General features: G+C 36.9%; 1 protein-coding gene across 1 annotated transcript; it reads left to right on the top strand.

Moving 5' to 3' along the window:
• The first annotated feature begins 280 nt into the window (after nucleotides 1–280).
• On the top strand, nucleotides 281–1,323 carry LOC109147478 (uncharacterized mitochondrial protein AtMg00810-like). Its single transcript, XM_019295109.1, has 2 exons — nucleotides 281–652; nucleotides 1,246–1,323. Exons 1-2 carry the CDS (start codon nucleotides 281–283, stop codon nucleotides 1,321–1,323), a joined length of 450 nt encoding a protein of 149 aa, XP_019150654.1.
• Nucleotides 1,324–19,358: the final 18,035 nt, after the last annotated feature.

Here is a 19,358-nt window from a genome sequence, read left to right as displayed (position 1 = left end):
GGTTTAATCGCTTACATACCTTTTTTATGGCAACAGGTTTAAAAGCTTCAAAAACAGATGTATCTTTGTTTTACTACTCACATGGTTCAGGTTTTATTTATGTTCTTGTTTATGTTGATGATATTCTTGTAATGGGGAATAATGATCAAAATCTTATCAGTTCTCTTCTAAATGCTCTATCATCTACATTCAAGATAGGGATCTTGGTAAACCTGGTTTCTTCCTAGGAATTAAAACCATTAAGTGTAAGGATGGAATTTTGCTCTCTCAACAAAGATACATGACATATATCTTAAAACGAGCTGGCATGACAGACTGTAAACCTTTAGCCACTCCTATATCTGTTTCAAAACCCACTACTGTCTCCAATGCTGCTTTATATGATGATGCCACACAGTATAGAAGTCTGGTCGGTGCTTTACAATATCATACAGTTACCCACCCAGATTTGTCCTTTGTAATGAATCAGATGTGTCAGCGCATGCATGCGCATACAGTCTCACATTGGGAGCAGTTGAAACGCGTTCTAAGGTATGTAAAGGGAACTATCACTTCTGGTTTGCGGATTCGGCAATCAGTATCCAGAGAATTACATGCTTTCTCAGATTCTGATTGGACTAGTTGTCCTGAAGATCATAAATCAACTAGTGAGGTATGCTGTTTTTCGGCAAATTATATCATGCACCATGGTGCATGATCAATTATGCACCACGCGTCAGACACTATAGTGTGTCTAAACCGACACTGTCAAAACGAAGTCGTTTTATTTAATGAAAAGAAACAAAATCTTCGCAAAAAATAACTATTTTCTTCAGTTTCATTTTGTATACACTGCAGTTTCAGTTCAACACAACTACAGTTTCATTTCGATATAACTACAGTTTCATTCAAATTTATACACTCAAATATGTGAAAGTGTTATTTAATTTTATTTTATATACACTATAATTTCATTAAAACCCAACTACATGATCATTTCAATATAATTATAGCTTCATTTTACAATATACACTCAAATATGTGAAATGTTATTCAATTTCATTTTATATATACTGTAGTTTCATTTCACCACAACTACAATATCATTTTGATATAACTGTAGTTTCATTTGATAATATAAAAATAATACGTGAGACCATGTTGGTTTAGACACACTGTAGTGTCTGACGCGCGGTGCATGATCAGGTGCATGATATAACAACCACTGTTTTTCTTGGTTCTAATCTTATATCGTGGGTATGCAAGAAACAACGAACTGTTGCTAGATCATCTACTAAAGCTGAATATAAAGCTTTACCAGTTGTCTGTGCTGAGGTCATTTAGACTCTCTCGCTCATACGAGAAATCGACGTAACCGACGTGCCCACTCCCAAGCTTTGGTGTGATAATCTTGGAGCTACCTATATGTGTGCAAATCCTATTTTTCATGCTAGAACCAAGCATATAGAAATTGATTATCATTTCATTAGAGACAGAGTTGCGAATGAAGATATACAAGTTAATTTTATTTCAACCAAGGATCAATTGACATATATCTTTACAAAGGGCATACCTAGTCCTCGGTTTTTGTTTCTTAGGGACAAACTACAAGTCACCCGTGTAGCTTGTGCTTGAGGGGAAGTATTAAGACTCTATGCAATGTTGCAAAATACGTTAGGCGCCCCCTAGGCGCTGATTTTTCGGCGCCTGATTAATTATTATTATTTTTAATTTTTAAATTTGTTTTAATTTTTTTAATTATTTTTTTTTAAAACTAAAAATTGTAAAAATTCACTAATAAAACATAAGGTTCCCATAGTTTTTTCTTACAAACTATTAATTTAAGTGGCTATAAAATTGTTCAAAATATTGTTGAAACCATCTAAATACATAAAAAACTAAAATTAAGAGCAAAAGAAGCATTTTTTTTTTTGAGAAATTGGTGGGGCAAACACCTATGGCTGTTTGTTTCACATAGATCTCGAAAAAATATGCAATTTCAATTTTTTTTTTGTCTAAAACAGATAATCGACTCAAAAGTTATGCATTGCCAAAGTTTCTACACTTTTCAACAACCCTAAAAAAAAATAAAAAATTGGGCGGTTCAGCCGGCTAGGCGGCTGCGGAAGAGGCCGATTCCAGCCTTCCTCGCCGCGGCCGGGTGGCGCCTAGCGCCTAGGCGCGATTTTTGCAAATTACTCTATGTATTTAAGTTTCATTATGATTCTCTATCCCTATCTCACTGAGACTCCTTCTTATATATATACCTGTAATCCATACATTGTAATATTGAAGGAATCAGTGAATTAGGCTAGGGTTTGATAGTGTATTCATGGAGCATTAACATAGAGGAAAGAAGGATTATTGTTCTCATTATTGTTATCCAAAAGAGAGCCTAGCCAGTACAAGCAGTATATATAAAAAGCAATGGAACAGTGAATGGAAGAGGCAGTTATAACGGCCAACGGCCAGATGGAAGAAACAGCTGGAACTGGAAAGTACAAGAATGCCCTTGGCATTATTTTCTATCCTTCATCACCCCCCCCCGTAAGCTGGATCATGAATATCTTGAATGCCCAGCTTAAGTTGAAATGTGTTGAAAGCAGTAGTTGGCAAAGACTTGGTAAAACCATCAGCAACTTGTTTTTGAGAAGGAATAGGCAACAACTTGATCAATCCTTCATTCACTTTGTGCTTGACAATGTGACAATCTATTTCTATATGCTTTGTTCTCTCATGAAATACATGATTTTCTCCAATAGCAATAGCTGAATGATTGTCACAGAATATAACTGTTGGAACACTAAGGTTCACCTGCAAATCATTTAGCAAATAGTGAAGCCATTGAACCTCACAGACAGTGGATGCCAATGCCCTATATTCAGCCTCTGATGAAGACTTTGAGACTGTTGCCTGCTTCTTTGTTTTCCATGAAATCAAATTGTTTCCAAGAAAAATGCAATAGCCAGTTACTGACTTCCTAGAATCTGGACAATTAGCCCAATCAGAGTCTGAGAAACCTTGCAATTTTAGCTGAGAACCTGAGTGGTAGAATAGGCCTTTTCCTGGTGATGCCTTGAGGTACCTTAGCACCCTAGAGCAGCAGTGAGGTGAGTGGTTGATGGCTTGTCAACATACTGGCTTAGTTGTTGGACATCATGTGATATATCTGGCCTGGTGTTAGTTAGGTATAGAAGCTTACCAACTAATCTCCTATAAATCTCTGGATTATCAAGAGGAGTGCCCCCTGTACTAGATAATTTCAGCCCTGTAGTGGCTGGGCTTTTTGCAGGCTTGGAGTTCAGGAAGCCATTTTCTTTCAGAATGTCTAGAGTATACTTCATTTTGGAACAAATGGACTCCATTATCACTTCTAAAGGCCTCAATTCCCAAAAAATAACTGGGAGAACCAAGGTCTTTTATCTTGAAGGCACTGTCCAGAAACTGTTTTAGAGCATTAATCTGTGTTGGATCAGTTCTAGTAACTAAAATATCATCCACATAGATGAGCAAGGCAGTAAAAGAACTCCCTGAGCTTCTTGTGAACAAGGAAGGATCAGCTGCTGATTGCTGATAGCCATTGTCCATAAGTGCCTTTGTCAATTTTGAGTTCCACTGTCTGCTTGCTTGTTTCAGACCATACAAGGATCTCAACAACTTGCATACCTGCTTTGGTTTATCACTGTGGAATCCAGGAGGTAACACCATGTACACTTCCTCCTTTAAATCACCATGTAAAAAGGCATTGTTAATGTCCAATTGTTGAATTTCCCAACCTTTAGCAATTGCCACAGCTAGAAAGGTCCTTATTGTTGTCATCCTTGCAACAGGAGAAAATGTCTCAGTGTAGTCTACTCCCATTTGTTGTGTGTATCCATTGGCCACAAGTCTAACCTTATATCTTTCTATTGACCCATCAGCCTTGTGTTTTACAGTTTTACTTTAAACACCCACTTACATCCAATTGATGTTTTTACCTTAGGACGTTCTGTCAGTTTCCAGGTGTTGTTGGCTACCAGAGCTTCTATCTCATTCAACATTGCCTTCCTCCATGACTCAGATTTGGCAGCTTCATTGTAAGACTGTGGTTCATGTGTGTTCAGAATGGATGATGCACACAACTGATGGCTGAGGGGTAAAGAGTCATAAGATATGACATTATGTAGAGAATGTGGGGAAGTCTTATGGTTTGTATCACTTTGGATTATGGACTGGCAGTAGTAATCTTGTAGCTTTGCAGGAATATTTCTTACCCTACCAGACCTTCTGAGTTCATGCTGGTTGGGATGGACTGTTATAGGCTCTTCATTATCAGCAGGCATCAAATCAACAGTTATTGAAGGTTGGACTGCAGGAATGTTATTTGTACTTATGGAATTTGCTTCACTCCTAAGTTCAGGGCTTGGTTCATCATTATCATAGATGGCAGGCTGTTCATTCTCCATAGATTGTGGAATATGATTATGATTGTGGCCTGTCCTATGTACCTCTGGAACTACATTTGCATCAATAGGAACCACAGGTAAAGGAGGATGGAGCTCTTCTCTGTGAAGGTTTTCTGAGTTGCTTTGCTTAAAAGGACATACTTCCTCATAGAAGATGACATCCCTGGACACAAAGGTACACTTGTTAGCCAAATCATACAACACATAGCCTTTCACATGTGCAGGAAACCCCAAGAAAATACATTTCTTTGCCCTTGGAATCATTTTATGTCTTCCTTAAGAGATGGTGGCAGCAAAGCATAAGCAACCAAACATCCTTAAGTGATTATAATCCACAACTTTCTTGTACAGAAGCTCATATGGTGACTTCCCATTGTTTACTTGTGTAGGAAGCCTGTTGATGAGGTAGGAAGCATGTAAGACACAATGGCTCCAAAGTTCTAGAGTAATTCCAGACTGAAATTTGAGTGCCCTTGCAACATTTAATATGTGCTGATGTTTTCTTTCTGCAATACCATTTTATTGAGGTGTGTATACACAAGACTTTTGATGCACAATTCCTTTTTCATTAAAAAAGGAGGTCATGAAGAATTCAGTCCCATTATCAGACCTTACTGACTTGATCTTTGCTGAAAACTGAGTATCAATAACATACTGATAAAAGTTTTGAAACAACCCTTTAACCTCAGACTTGCTTTTCATCAAATGTATCCAAGTAAACCTGCTATAATCATCAACTATGGTGAGAAAATAGTGTTCTCTTTTAAGAGAAGAAACAGCAAAGGGTCCCCAAACATCCAAATGCATTAGATCAAAACTTTTCTCAGCTCTTGTAGTACTGATAGGGAAAATTGACCTTTTCTGTTTAGCAAAATGGCAAATGTCACATACAAAATTGACAGGTTTATGAAAATGAACTTGTCTTATTCCACATAGATTGTGAATCTTATCTATAAGGTAATGCCCCAATCTATTATGCCACAATTGTAAAGATAAGCTATTACAGTGTTTGTAAGCATCAACATTATCAGCACATTGTCTTCTTTTGGCAGGAGGATGACTAAGTAAGTAGAGCCCATCTTTTGCCTTAGCAAAACCATCCATTATCCCATGTAGTCCCTGAATAGCACATAGATCAGCATTCATGACAAGGGTACAACCATTTTGTTTTGTCAACTTGCTAGCAGAAACTATGTTAAAGGCAAAATATGGTATACAAAGAACATTTTTCAACAACAAATTAGGAGACAGTCTGATTTCCCCTATACGTGTCACCTGCACAGATTCTCCATTAGGCAACTTAACAAATATGCCATGAATTTTATGATAGTTTTCAATATAATCCAAAGAGCAAGTGATGTGATCAGTTGCCCCTGAGTCTAAGATCCACATATTTGAACAACTCAAAACAGCATTTATATGAAAGTTAGGATTAGACCTGCCTTTTGTTGCATCATCTGTTGGAATGAACTCTGGCATCATGCCAGTCTTACTCATGGTGATGGCAACATTGGTGGAAGCTTGACCACCTTGGTTTCCTTGATTCTGGCCTTGCAGAAGAGAGACTAACTTCTGGAACTGATCAGCTGATAGCCCCACATTAGCAACCTGATTGACAGAGGAATAAATGCTATGTTGACTGTCTTGATTTTGCTTATACTTAGACTTATAACCAGGTATCCATCCAGGGGGGTATCCATGTTTTTTGAAACATTTGTCTAGTGTGGCCATTCATTCCACAATATGTGCATTTTGGTACATTTTTCCCTCCATATCCATTAAAGTTCTTCTTATTGTTTGAGCTAGTTACTGCCACAATGTTTTGATCATCTCCACCTTGGTTTTGGACAGCATTGGACTGCACAACTTCAGAGTTTTTATAGCTACTGGCACTGTTAAGTTTCCTTTCCAATTTCAGAGTCATGTTTAGTACTTTTTCCATGTTAGGAAGGGGATCCATGACAAGTGCACCAGATTTTATAGTTTCATATTCATCACTTAAACCTTCTAGAAACCTAATTACTTGATCGTCCTCCCTATCCTTTTTAACTTTACTCATAAGAGTGCAATTACATCTAGGTGTGCATTCACAGACAGGTAAGGGTCTCACAGCCTTCAATTGCTCCCTAAGAGCATTACATCTTGTAAAATACTCATTAATTGATAGGTTACCTTGCACACTTCTGTAGATCTCATTCTGAATTTCAGCAATTTTGTGTGGATCTACCTGAGAGTACCTCTTCTTCAAGGTATTCCAGATGTCTTCTGCTATCTCAAAGTATAGAACACTCTCAGCAATGGAAGGATTGAGCGATCGCAGAATCCAAGCACACACGATATCGTTGCACCTCTTCCAAGTGCCATACCTCACATCTGATTGAGTTGGACAGGGAATGGCACCTGTGACGAAACTAAACTTATTCTTCACGCAGAGAGCAATTTTCATGGATCTGCTCCGGGTTGCGTAATTGCTTTCAGAGAGGGGAGGTGAGACGAGCATGGTGTTTGGATTCTCAGTAGCGTGGAGATACAAAGGATCATCCAGCTCATCTACTCTGTGCGCCGGACTCTGATTAGCTTGGATCTGGCTGACCGGAGTTGCTGGACCTGCTGTGCTTCCAGTAGGATTCCCTCCGACCGGATTGTGATCCATAGTTACAGCGGCTGCGTAGCTGTAAGGATGCTCTGATACCATGAAGGAATCAGTGAACTAGGCTAGGGTTTGATAGTGTATTCATGGAGCATTAACAGAGAGGAAAGAAGGAGTATTGTTATCATTATTGTTATCCAAAAGAAAGCCTAGCCAGTACAAGCAGTATATATAAAAAGCAATGGAACAGTGAATGGAAGAGGCAGTTATAACGGCCAACGGCCAGATGGAAGAAACAGCTGGAACTGGAAAGTACAAGAATGCCCTTGGCATTATTTTCTATCCTTCATCAAATATTATTCGTTCAATACAACTCTATCCGTTCTCATCCTTTGTAGTTTGTATATATGAATATATGATGAGGGAATATTGAAAGACACATGGTAGGCAGTATAAATTATCCAATTACGAAAATTAAAATACTACATATCCTAATAACTTTTATCCTATTTTTATAGTAAAATAATTTCCACCCCAACAATTGCCACTCTCAATTAGTTATACTTGAATTACAAAAGAAATTATTTATTTGTATAGATTATTGCTAATTAGCTGACCCATCATGAATTAATAAAGAATTTATATATCCAATAAAAAGATGACAGAATGGTAATTGTAGAGACTTTTAGCATGATGCATTTTTATATTTCATATTAATGGTTGATTAAAAACTAAAAAAAAAAAAAATGCAAAAGAAAAAGCAAAAAAAAAAAAAAAAAAAAAAAAAAAAAAAAAAAGGGTGCACCACTAGGCGGCTATACATATTTAAAGTCAATTATTTAATGACAATTTTATTCTTATGACAATCGTGAATTCACACAATAATTTTGTTAGCCCCTCCTACACTATTGGTGGTGAGATTCGATCTTAAGTCATTGTTCTCAAATTTCACTCATGTAACCAACTGAACTGCAGGTTAAAAATCATATAACATGTAATACTCATCTAAAGGTTAAAGTTTCATTAAATTAATGAACAAATCAAAATAATAGTGACATAATCCATTAGTTATATGTTAAGAGTTATTAGTAAGCAAACTGTTAATATAATTATATTGTTAAACTTTCTCTTAAGTAAAAATTAATCTTTGAAGATGCATTGAGTTTGAATTCAAAGTAATTTTATAGTGATGGAGATATCAAATGCAGTATTAAAAAAAATATTGATATTAGATTCAAAATCATTTTCTCATTATGATACATAATGAAGATGGTAATTATGGTATCCATAAAACTATACAATTGTTGACAAATATATTTTGGATATTGTCCCTATTTTTTATTTGATGCAAATTTATAAATTGTGGCATTTCCATATATTTTTCTCATTGAAATGCTAGCCAATAAATAATAAAGAATATTGATGAAGTATCAAACTATTAATTATTGAGAGATGCATAATCTAACATGATTTTTTTCTTTTCACAAAAGGTTGAATCTCCAACCCGACAGAGCATTTGAAAGGATGTAAATCACGATGACTCCCCACACTGTCGCTGCCGAGGTTTACACATTGATCTCTCCTCCCAAATACTGACTACTAAACCAGTAAGCTAAGCCCGTCCGATTTTTTTTTTTTTTTTTTTTTTTTTTGGGTGGGTGGGGATATACCCAACACTTTCTTTTTGTAAATATAGTTTTTGTTCTCTAAAATTCAAAGAAATTATATCACATTGTACAGTGTTTAAGCTGAGGGTGTTAGGAAATTTACAATTGCCCCCTCATACTTTGTTAAACCATTTAATACCAGTTTGAATTGATTTATTTGCAACTAATTATCTGCCGCTATAAGCATTTATATTCAATCACTACAATATTCAAATAAGTTTATCAAAAAAAATTATAGATTTAGATACGTTTGTAATATAAACGTTAAGAATATACAATCAGGTAAGTAATGCTTTTTTTTTTTTTTTTTTTTTTTTTTTTTTTTTTTTTTTCAAAATAACTTGGACTATAATTTGAACATATAATATAATTATAACTTATCAAAACTTCTCTTCCGTGAGCAGGCATACTAGGATTTTATGCCTCCCCGCATGGGTTTAGCTCAATGGTTTAGTGGGCAGTATTTGGGGTAAGAGACTAAGGTTCAAACCTCGGTGGCGGCAGTGTGGGAATTAGCGCACCGGCATTTGGTCCTGTCTACTAACCCATTGAGTCACCGTGATTTACATCCTCTCACATGCTCTGTCGGGTCGGACCTTGGGGTAAGGATTTTATGCCTCAGCTCATTATTCACGATGCTCGATTTACTCCATAAGTCTAAGTCTAGTCTAACTTGGTATCTTCAAATTCATTACTTGCGCATATATCGAGTCTCTTTGGAGAACTTATTTAGGAGCTTATAGCTTATTTTAATCTACTAATAAACTAGCTGGTAGCTTCCTAACTTTTTTTTTTTTTTCATTTTTGTCCTTATTATTTTAAAGAAATTACATTATTTACCCTTCCCAATTAAAATTATTTTCTGTCATCCTTTATCCACAACTTTCACCGCAATTATTATTGTTATTGTTATTGTTATTGTTATTGTTATTGTTATTATTATTATTATTATTATTATTATTATTATTATTATTATTATTATTATTATTATTATTATTATTAAGAGATGAAGGAGATTCGCAACAATATTGCTACTTCATTATGAGATGCCTAGATCATGATTATGCTAATAATTTTATTTCAAAATGTTAATTTTTTTAAGGTAAAATGTTAAATTTTAATATGTAAACAAACTAATTTAAATTTTATGAAGATTTTTTTTTATAATCTTTTTACCTTTATTAACTCATCAAAATGCTAATTTTACCTAACGCTTTCAAACATAACAGCTAGCTTAATAGCTCTTCAGTTTTCAGCTCCTAGCTAATAGCTTTTGAGCTTTCAGTTTCTTTTAAACTTTCAGCTACCTTCTCAGCTAGGTTTACCAAACATAGCCTAAGTTCAATATCTTGAGATATTTAGCGCATTAACTAAAAAAAAAAAAATTCCTAAACATTCAAACAAATTTTACTTCATATCCATACTTTCTAATTATAATTGGCTGAAAAAGCCAAAAGATACCCGACAATTTATATCATGGACCAGGGCCCACATAGCATTATGAACCATGAATTGAAACAAGAAGGTACATAATTAATACTCGTAAAGTATAGAATTTCATAACACAAAATACAAAAAATTACAACACAAGACACATAGCATAGCATTATGGACTTAGCTGGATTGAAAAGACGAGGACCGAGGTACAAAATTCATACTTGTAAGGTATAAAATTTCATAACACAAGACACAAAAAATCATAACACAAGACACATATACATGTTATATATTTAGTTATTTTCAAATATGATTTAAGATCATAATTTATGTTCATAAGTACAAAATTTTATAACATAAGACACAAAAATTCATAACATAAGATACAATTACTAATTTATTTAAGGTACAAAATTAATATTTATAATGTACAAAATTTCATAATGCAAGATAAAAAAGTCATAACATAAAACACAAATATATAAATCAAGGTTTATAGTGCAGTCTGAACCTTGATCTGATTTCACCCAAAAAGTCATAGCACTATTATCAATCAGTTACATCATGAAGTATTGTAAATAAAGTACAAAATTGTATGATGCTATTTTATTAATAATTCCGAGGATAAAGTGGACTACCTTGGATAAAATAAATAAAAAAATAAAGTGGACTACCTAATCTAAAAAGTGTACATTGTGTACCACCAATCAATAACTAATCAATCTACTTTTTCTAAAAAGAATACTGAAAATATTGTATTTAATCTGTAAATTTTTTATATAGTTTACAATTTCGACAAATATATAGTACGTCATATTAAATATTATAAAATGAATGTCAAATACTCCGTAGAAGTTTTTTAATATTTATTTTGCATGAATTAATCCCAATGTTAAATTGAATATGCAAAGATGGGGTTAGTGTAGGAAAAGTTTGGTACAACGTTCCGACAATATAATTTTTTAATGATAATTCTTCTTAGAATATTCGGTCAATAATTTTTATTATGCGTTCATTGCGTTATGACGGTTGTGCCAACAATGTGCTAGCAGTGTAATTAGGGGTGTTAGCGAACAGAATTTTCGGTAAACTATTCGTATTCGTGTTCGGTAAGCGTTCGTTTATGTTCGTTTGTTGAGATAAACGAACCATTAACAAACAAAAATTAAAGCTCGGTTAATAAACGAATAGATCTTGAACAGTTGTATGCTCGTTTGCTAAGAGATCGTGAACAAGCTCGTTTGTGTTCGTTTAATAATGTTCGTGAACAAGCTCGTTTGTGTTCGTTTAATAATGTTCGTGAACATAACGTAGATTATTTCTTGTTCACGAACGAATTTTGATCCTGAACATGTGCAGGTGTTTGGTTATTAAAGGTTCACGAACGTGCTCATGAACGTAAACCAACATGTTCGTGAACGTGTTTGTTAACAAACATGTTTGTGAACATGTTTGTTAACGTTAACAAACACGTTCATGAACGTTTTCGTGAACATGTTCGTTAACGTAAACGAACACGTTCGTGAACGTGTTCGCGAACGTTAACAAACACTAATGATCGCTTAACAAACGAACACGAACATGATTTTTAAAAACCTTAACAAACGAACACGAACACTCCAAAATTTTTAACAAACGAACACGAACAACCTTCGTTCGTTTATGTTCGGTTCGTTAACAGCCCTAAGTGCAATCTGATAAAGATACACGTCATTTTCAAGACACCATTTAAGAATCACAAAATTATATAACGAATTAACGAGTTAATTTCATTTTTGGTATTAAATTTATATGTGACAGTTCCTTTTAGTTTATTATTATTATTATTATTATTATTATTATTATTATTATTATTATTATTATTATTATTATTATTATGACATGATCATTTTTAGTCATCTGTCAACAAAATTGTTGAAATGTCGTTAAATAAAAAGACATTTATGTTACGAACATTTGTAATTTAGATTTTGATGATGTAACACCCCCAAAATTAGGCCTAATTTTAAGCATTAAACTTAAGAGAGATAGATAATAAAAGTCTAACTGTCATAGATAGTCTGCGGAAGCTAATAGTAAAAACGTGGGATGCTCTGCCACATCTAGGTTATCACAACCTAAATGCACAGGCTAGTCTAAATCCTCAACATACAAAGTCATACTACAAAAGTCATACCAAACATCGTAATGTAACTTAGGCTCACAGGCCAAGAAACAAACTAATAAAGTAAAATAGCTAAGAGGGGAGGTAGACTCCAACTAGCGTGCTCTCGAAAGCTGACTACTCCATACCTGAAAACAGTTTGAAGCCATAGCGATTACGCTAAGTAATCTCACTCCAATGTGTAAAGATACATATACATATACATTTGATACTTTGAAATAGTTTTGAGACTTGGGAATACATAAGTATATCTCTAATCAACTCTAATTCAGTAAATCACAAGGAATGGAATCAAGACCAGACCATACAAGAGATATACTCAACAATACCATATTATACCACAAGGACATCAATAAGGATCAACTCAACGAGACAACAATAATGAATCAAGATCGATAGGAAGGATAGAGATCAGAAATCATAGTAATCAGGCATGAATCAATTCGATCTCAATGTAACCACACAATCAACAATAGTTTAGGGTTTCAAGTCCACAAAGGACACAATCATTAATCATACACCGCGGAGTCAACCTCAATGACTCGATACCAAAGTGGATCAGTGTGGGGGGTTAAAAATCAGTCAGTTAGATATCGCGGGGTCAAAGACCTGATTCATACATTCCGCGGGGTCAAAAGACCCGATAGAGATGCGCAGGGTCAAAAGACCCGATTATGGTTTCCGCGGGGTCAAAGACCCGATTCATGGAGACAACCCTAAATCCTTAAGTTTATACACCCCTATTGGGACCTCCAATCCCCAATAAGTAGAAATAGGTCCGACAACCCAGATACGTTTCTACAAGTTGTCCGTTAAAATACCATCATCTCAAATGCATAAGAAATCCCTACACTGTCCACCGTACCAGCTCAATCATCACATCAAGGGTTCAATACACAAGGAATCTTAAGAGACAAAGTAAAGGAATAGATTCCACAAGAAATGTATACAACCACGAATAAGCTCAATCGATAGCTCAAATCAAGGAATTCTCAAGGATAAGATACAACAAAGGTACAAGCTCACAACGACAATTCAATATCAACGGATATCAAGAACGAGATACAAGAAAGGTATTCCAAAGGCAATAGCTCGACATCAAAGGAATCCAACAAAGTGTCACAACGAATAGATAGGCTCAAGTTATCAACTCAATTGAGAATCAAGCATAGGCTATCACAAGGAGTTATACTAGCACCAAGAAACAACGTTAGTAGTACACAAGTCAAAGAATAATCACAAGGATTAATATGAACGTCATAGACTTCATCAATAATCTAACGAATATCAATATTGGATCTTAACCACGATTCAAGACTCACAACCTAACCATTTGGTTCATACTACACCGCTCTAGACTTACGTAACATCAATAAATACTCACAAATACACGGGAGACAATAAATCAAGAAGCCAACAAAACCGTACCAGTGAGTGGTTCGGGCGGGTACAAAAGGTCCTGCCGAAACTCCCTGGCGTACCAGTGGGTGGTTCCGGCGGGACCCAAATGTGACAACCCAAAAATAATTTTCCTAAATTCTATTCTATAAATTCAAAAATAGCTATTTTGGCTCTTTAAAATTTTTTTCGAAAATGGTGTTTGAATTAAATAATTTAAATCGAGTTTTTAAATAAATTCGACACCGGGGATATTTTATTTCGAAAATCCTAAGTTTCGGGTACATTTATGTATCAAGTTTTGACCCAAAAAGTCAATCTGAGTGAAACTGAAGAGGAACCTGTGAAACCTGAACCAAGTGTTTTAATTAGAAACTATCTGTTAGAAAATCTATCTTTGACCCCAAGTTGTCTAAAATTATTTTTTTAAGACCATGGTTCATGATATAAGGTGAACCTTGATATTCCTACAAGCCAAAGCATTTGTTCAGATATTTTAAAGCAAGCAATTACATTTTTACCCCTCAACCCTAGCAACAAAAGAACACTATTTTACCCTAACTCTTATTCATTTCATTCCTTCACTTTGGTAGCCTCACCTCTCCCTCTCATGACTCCATCTTCCTCTCCCTATCATCTTCATCTCCTTCATCTTTGAAGCTTCATCTTCCAAAAACCTAAGTCCAAGACTTGGTAAGATATCTTCTCTCATTCTATCATCACATTTCCTTTGGTTAGCTTGTCTTTGAGATAGATCATCTAAGCTTAGATGTGTTTTTGGGTATTGTTTTGGTTGTTGCTTGAGAAATGGAGATGGTAAAGAAGAAGACATAGCTTGAGGTTGGAGATGTAAGGATTCTTGAGGTTGAAAAGCTTGAGGTATAAGTCATGGATTCCCAAATCTATTATTTTGCCCTAAGATATGTGATTTAGTTGTTCAAGTGTGTATACATATATATATTGAGTGTTTAAAATGATGAAATGTATGTTATTTGTTGTTATCTTGCTATGTGATTTTGGAGAATTGAATATTTGTTGAAGTGTTGTTAGGAAGGCAGTAAGCAGAAGCTTTGTTCTGGAAACTCACGGACCTTAGTAAGGGATCTAGACAAGATTTTTCACCATGATTTGTGGTAATTCATTGGTTTGAGCACTAGTGTGTATGGTGATAGGGCTTGGGATCGATTCTTATAGTTGATAAATATGTTTTAGCTTTAATTTGATGTGTTATGATCTGGAAAATTGTTTAAGGTATGAAATATATTTGGGCTTGAAGGGTTATTTATATTTAAAAGTATTTTCTTTATAGAAAATCATAAATATGTTGAGAAGGGTTTACACTAACAAAAGCTATGATTTGCCAAGAAATCTCTATTTCTAGAATTATATATATGTACATATATGTTTTGGGAAATGTTATACTTGATTTTGGGAATATATACATATATAACTATGTATGAGGTATATATTTGATCATATAGATATTTGAAGCTTATTTTATCATTTCCCTAAAACTACTTAGTTATTAACATCTTATAATTTGGGGAATACTATGTATCTCTAGAAAGATTTAACTACGAACTTTTGATCTATAAAATGTATAACCCATGGACACCCAATAAGCTTTATTTTGACTGTGACACCCCGAGATCCAAATTCAATTAAGGGATTAATTAAGTAATTAATCCTATTTCAATTTGTAATTTAATTCCCTAAATTCCTGAAATTTAATAGTCGGGGACTAGTAATTGACTAGTCAACCCCATAGTCAAAGTTGTACCTAGAGCTTTGTAAGGAGTTCCCTTGTTCCTTACACCTTTCCATGTTAGTAAGGTTATTCTTGACCTTTCACCTTGTGTTAGTATTGTAACCTAACCTAGTAAGAACACCTCATTTCTATCCTTACACTTTCCAAAACCCTAGCTCCATCTTCTCTCTAAAAAGGTGGATAGCTTTTCTTCCAAGCCAAGTTGAAGCTTTGTCAAGACTTCAAGAGTTGCCTCCAAGATTCTACCTTTCATACATTTGGGCATCTAGGAGGGTAAGATCCATGTTCATCTTGTGTTTTTAGTGTTTTCTTAGGTGTCTTTTCTTAAAGATAGGATCTTTATGATCTTTTGGTATGTTCTTGAAGTGGGTTTGGAAGGTGAGCTTTGATAGGAGCTTGTGTTAAGTGAAGGTTTTTGGTCTACAAGAGGTAACCCATGCTCTACAAAATCTATTTTGCTTACCTATATGAATATTTCTTGGATTCTACATGTGTTTTGCTATGAAATGTGAGTGTTTATGCATTATCTTGTGAAAATGCATATCTAGAGTTTGTGTTTAGGGTTATTCTATGCCATTGCTTGGCTATTCCTTTGATTCAAGTCATTTTGTTGTATTTGGTGAGTTTTGGCATATTATGGACTTGAATTTGAGTTTGGAGATGAAAATCCGCGAAGGGATTTATCTTGGTACAGGGTGTACCCGCGGGCGGAACGGCGGGCAGGGGGTCTACCCGCCGCCTACCCGCGGGGTACAAGGGCCTTGTGGGTTATGTACCCGCGGGCGGAACCGCAGGTAGGAGCCTACCCGTGGGTCCACCCGAGGCTCCTACCCGCGGGGAACGCTGTATGGATGTTGGGGGATTTGTTCCCCGTGATTCTTTTGACTCGGTATTTGGTCTTTTGACTTCCCGATGTTCTTTTATGGAACTATTTGAGTGTCTTCTTGATGTTTCGTATGTCTAGAACTATATGGTAGGATTCCATGTAGGTTTTGGTGTCGTGAATCGTGCTAAGTGTTCAACATTGTGTTTCGTTGAACCGTGATGAGTCTTGTGTGTTCTTCGGAACTACGTTTGGTTCACCCGTTTGATAAGCATGCTAGTTCAGTGTTTAAATGCTAGCGTGTGTGTTGTTTGTACCTTCTTATTGGTTGATGATAACTTGTGTTAATCATTGTTGTTGTTGTTGGGCTGTGACCCATTCCTTGATTGAGTATGGTTTCATATCTTCGTTGTGATCCGTTGATTGATTCCTGTTGAGGTGTGATGTGTGTGTGGCTTTACCTGGATTGCACGATTAGTGGTATGGGACACTAGTAACCAAGGTATTGCAGTGGTCCTCGTGGTGGCCATGACGTGATTATGGAGCTGTGGCTTTTGTGTAAGGTTCACGTGTTTATTTCTTGGATAACATGTGTTATCCAGGGCATGTTTTGCCATGTGTGATCGGTACCCTTGTGTACTATGAAATCGGTGGTTCTGTTGGAGGTCTGTTGGAGGCGGAACGACGGTTCCCGGGGGAATATGGTTGGACTTGGTGTACAAGGGTTCTGGAGGTAAAGGTTGGAACTAGATATATTGTTGGGGGTAGCCATAAGGTTAGAACCGGGCATAAGGAAGGCATATCAACTCGTGATGGGTGATGTCACGAGGGCTTGTGTAGCCGTTGTTGTGAGTTCTCTTCTTGTGACGTGTGTAGTCACAAAGGCATGCGTTGCCTTGGTATGTGTTGCCTTATGTCGTGTCTTATTCCTTTGAGTTATGCATGTCGGGTGTTGGTCTATTGTGTGATGATAGACCATACGTTGAGACTTCTTGTGAGTCGTTGTTGTCCTTTGTAGTCTTGGGATGTGTTCCCGTGTTCTCGTTGAGAGTGTTTGTGTATTGTGTTGACTATTACTCTTGGTTCTTTGACTTATATATATGTATTCCGTTTCAAAAATGGTTTTACAAACTTATATCTTACCTATGTATGATATTTCACATGTATTGGTGGGTTACCAGCATTATTCGCTGACCGGGCGTCGTCCCATGTTTTATATGCTTCTTTCAGGTGATGCTTAGACGAGTGCGCGGTCTAGTGCCAGCTAGCATAGTTTCCCCTTTGTGTTTTGTGGCCTGTGAGCCAATATAGACGCAGTACTCTGTTGGATGGTTGTAGATTTTAAACAATGCAGATTTTTCCTGTGCGTTCACCATTGGGTGAGCGTGGCATAGCACCCTGTTTCCTCGTTTTATATATATCTTATCTTTCAGTCTTCCGCTGTGTTTGGTGTTTTGGCTTAAGTTATCTGCATGTTTTAAGGCTTTAAATAGCTTGGTTTTAGGGGGTGTTACAGTTGGTATCAGAGCCTAGGTTTGAGCCTAGGAGGGTTAAGTCTAGACTTTCTAAGTGGCTAAGAATGGTTTGAGACCTTAAAGTGACCTTAAGAATCTAAGTGTTAGGCTTAGGACTCTAGGTTGCGCTGTGAGCTGAGTGTTGCTTTCAGTTATTTGCTTGCTTGTTGTCTTTTTGGTAACCGTGTTGTTGCTGTAGAAATTTGCGATGCCTCCTCGTCCCCGAGCGCGCAACCCGGAGACCTCGACGAATGAGCAGCTTGCTCAGAACCTCTAGCAGCTAACACAGACGCTTAGCGAGGCTTTGCTGAACAACCACCATCCCGTGCCACCTCCTCAACCTGCTGGGCACTGGGATATGGGTCGTTTAGTGTCAGGTTATAGGTCGCCGACCTTCGCGGGTGAAGAAGACCCGGTGGTTTTGAAGGAATGGATGAGAGTGTTCGACAAGATCTTCGCGGTGGTGGGTTGTCCCGAGGAGAGAATGGTAGAACTGGTAACGTTCTACTTCTGCCAAGAAGCTGATCTGTGGTGGGTCCATGAGGGTCCGACCTTCCTTAAAGAGCCTGAGTTTGGTTGGTCTGCGTTTAAGGATAGGATGCGCGAGAGGTTTTACCCGGCGCACGTGCGAGCTGCCATGTTTGATGAGTTCCTCCACCTGCAGCAAGGATCCCTGTATGTGGTCGAGTACCACAAGAAGATTTTGGAGTTGGCGCGCTTTGCTCGGATGCTCGTGCCTACGGAGCTCGCTAAGGTCGAGAGATTCGTTGCCGGCTTGAATTATGAGGCACGAAAAGCTTTGACGGTGAGTAGGCCGAGTTCTCTTAAGGTTGCGTATCTGAGTGCCGCGGATCTGTACCGCGTTCAGCAGCTTCAGCGGGGATCTTATGAGCAAGCGAGAAAAAGGACCGAGAGCGGAGGTTATTCCACCTTCAAGAAGCCACGACCGAGTTTTCAAGCCAAGAGTGGGCCATCTTCGACTCAAGTACCAAACCGGATGGAGCAAGGGAATCAAGCCAAGACATCTCCCTGTCCTAGATGTGGGAAGGTGCATGCCGGTCAGAGTTGCAATGGTTTTGTGTTGCGATGCTTTCGTTGTGGAGATAGGGGTCACAAGGTTGCTGAGTGCCCTCATCAGGCCAATCAAAGGGCGCTACCGCCACCCCCTGGAGCCGGAGGAGCAGCGGGAGGTAGCTCGAGCCGCGGAGCAGTTGGAGCCAGGCCAGTAGGGAGAGTCTTTGTGATGGGGTGTTCGCAAGTGGAGATCGAGGGTTTGGTGGAGGAGGAGCTAGCAGGTAATCCTTTCCTAGCCTACCCTTATTCCTTGTGTGCATCTTGTTCCTTGTTATCTTGAGTGTTGTCCTGTGTCCTTTGTTGCGTACTTGAGTTACTTGGTTATCCTTATCATATTTTCGTTGATAACGATTCTTTGGAGTTAAGTGTAAGCCCTTATTGATGGATTATTTCCCTAGTTTTGTGGGTAAGTCTCGTTGTGAAAGTAGTTATTTATCTCTTAAATGAATCATGCTTGGAAATTCTTGCAACTTTTCCTTTGAGAACCCTCTAAATTTTC

The sequence above is a fragment of the Ipomoea nil genome, unplaced genomic scaffold (genome assembly GCF_001879475.1).
Source record: "Ipomoea nil cultivar Tokyo-kokei standard unplaced genomic scaffold, Asagao_1.1 scaffold0261, whole genome shotgun sequence".
Classification (NCBI taxonomy): Eukaryota; Viridiplantae; Streptophyta; class Magnoliopsida; order Solanales; family Convolvulaceae; genus Ipomoea; species Ipomoea nil.
Note: the sequence above shows the minus strand (reverse complement) of the source record. Positions and strands in the feature narration are given on the sequence as shown.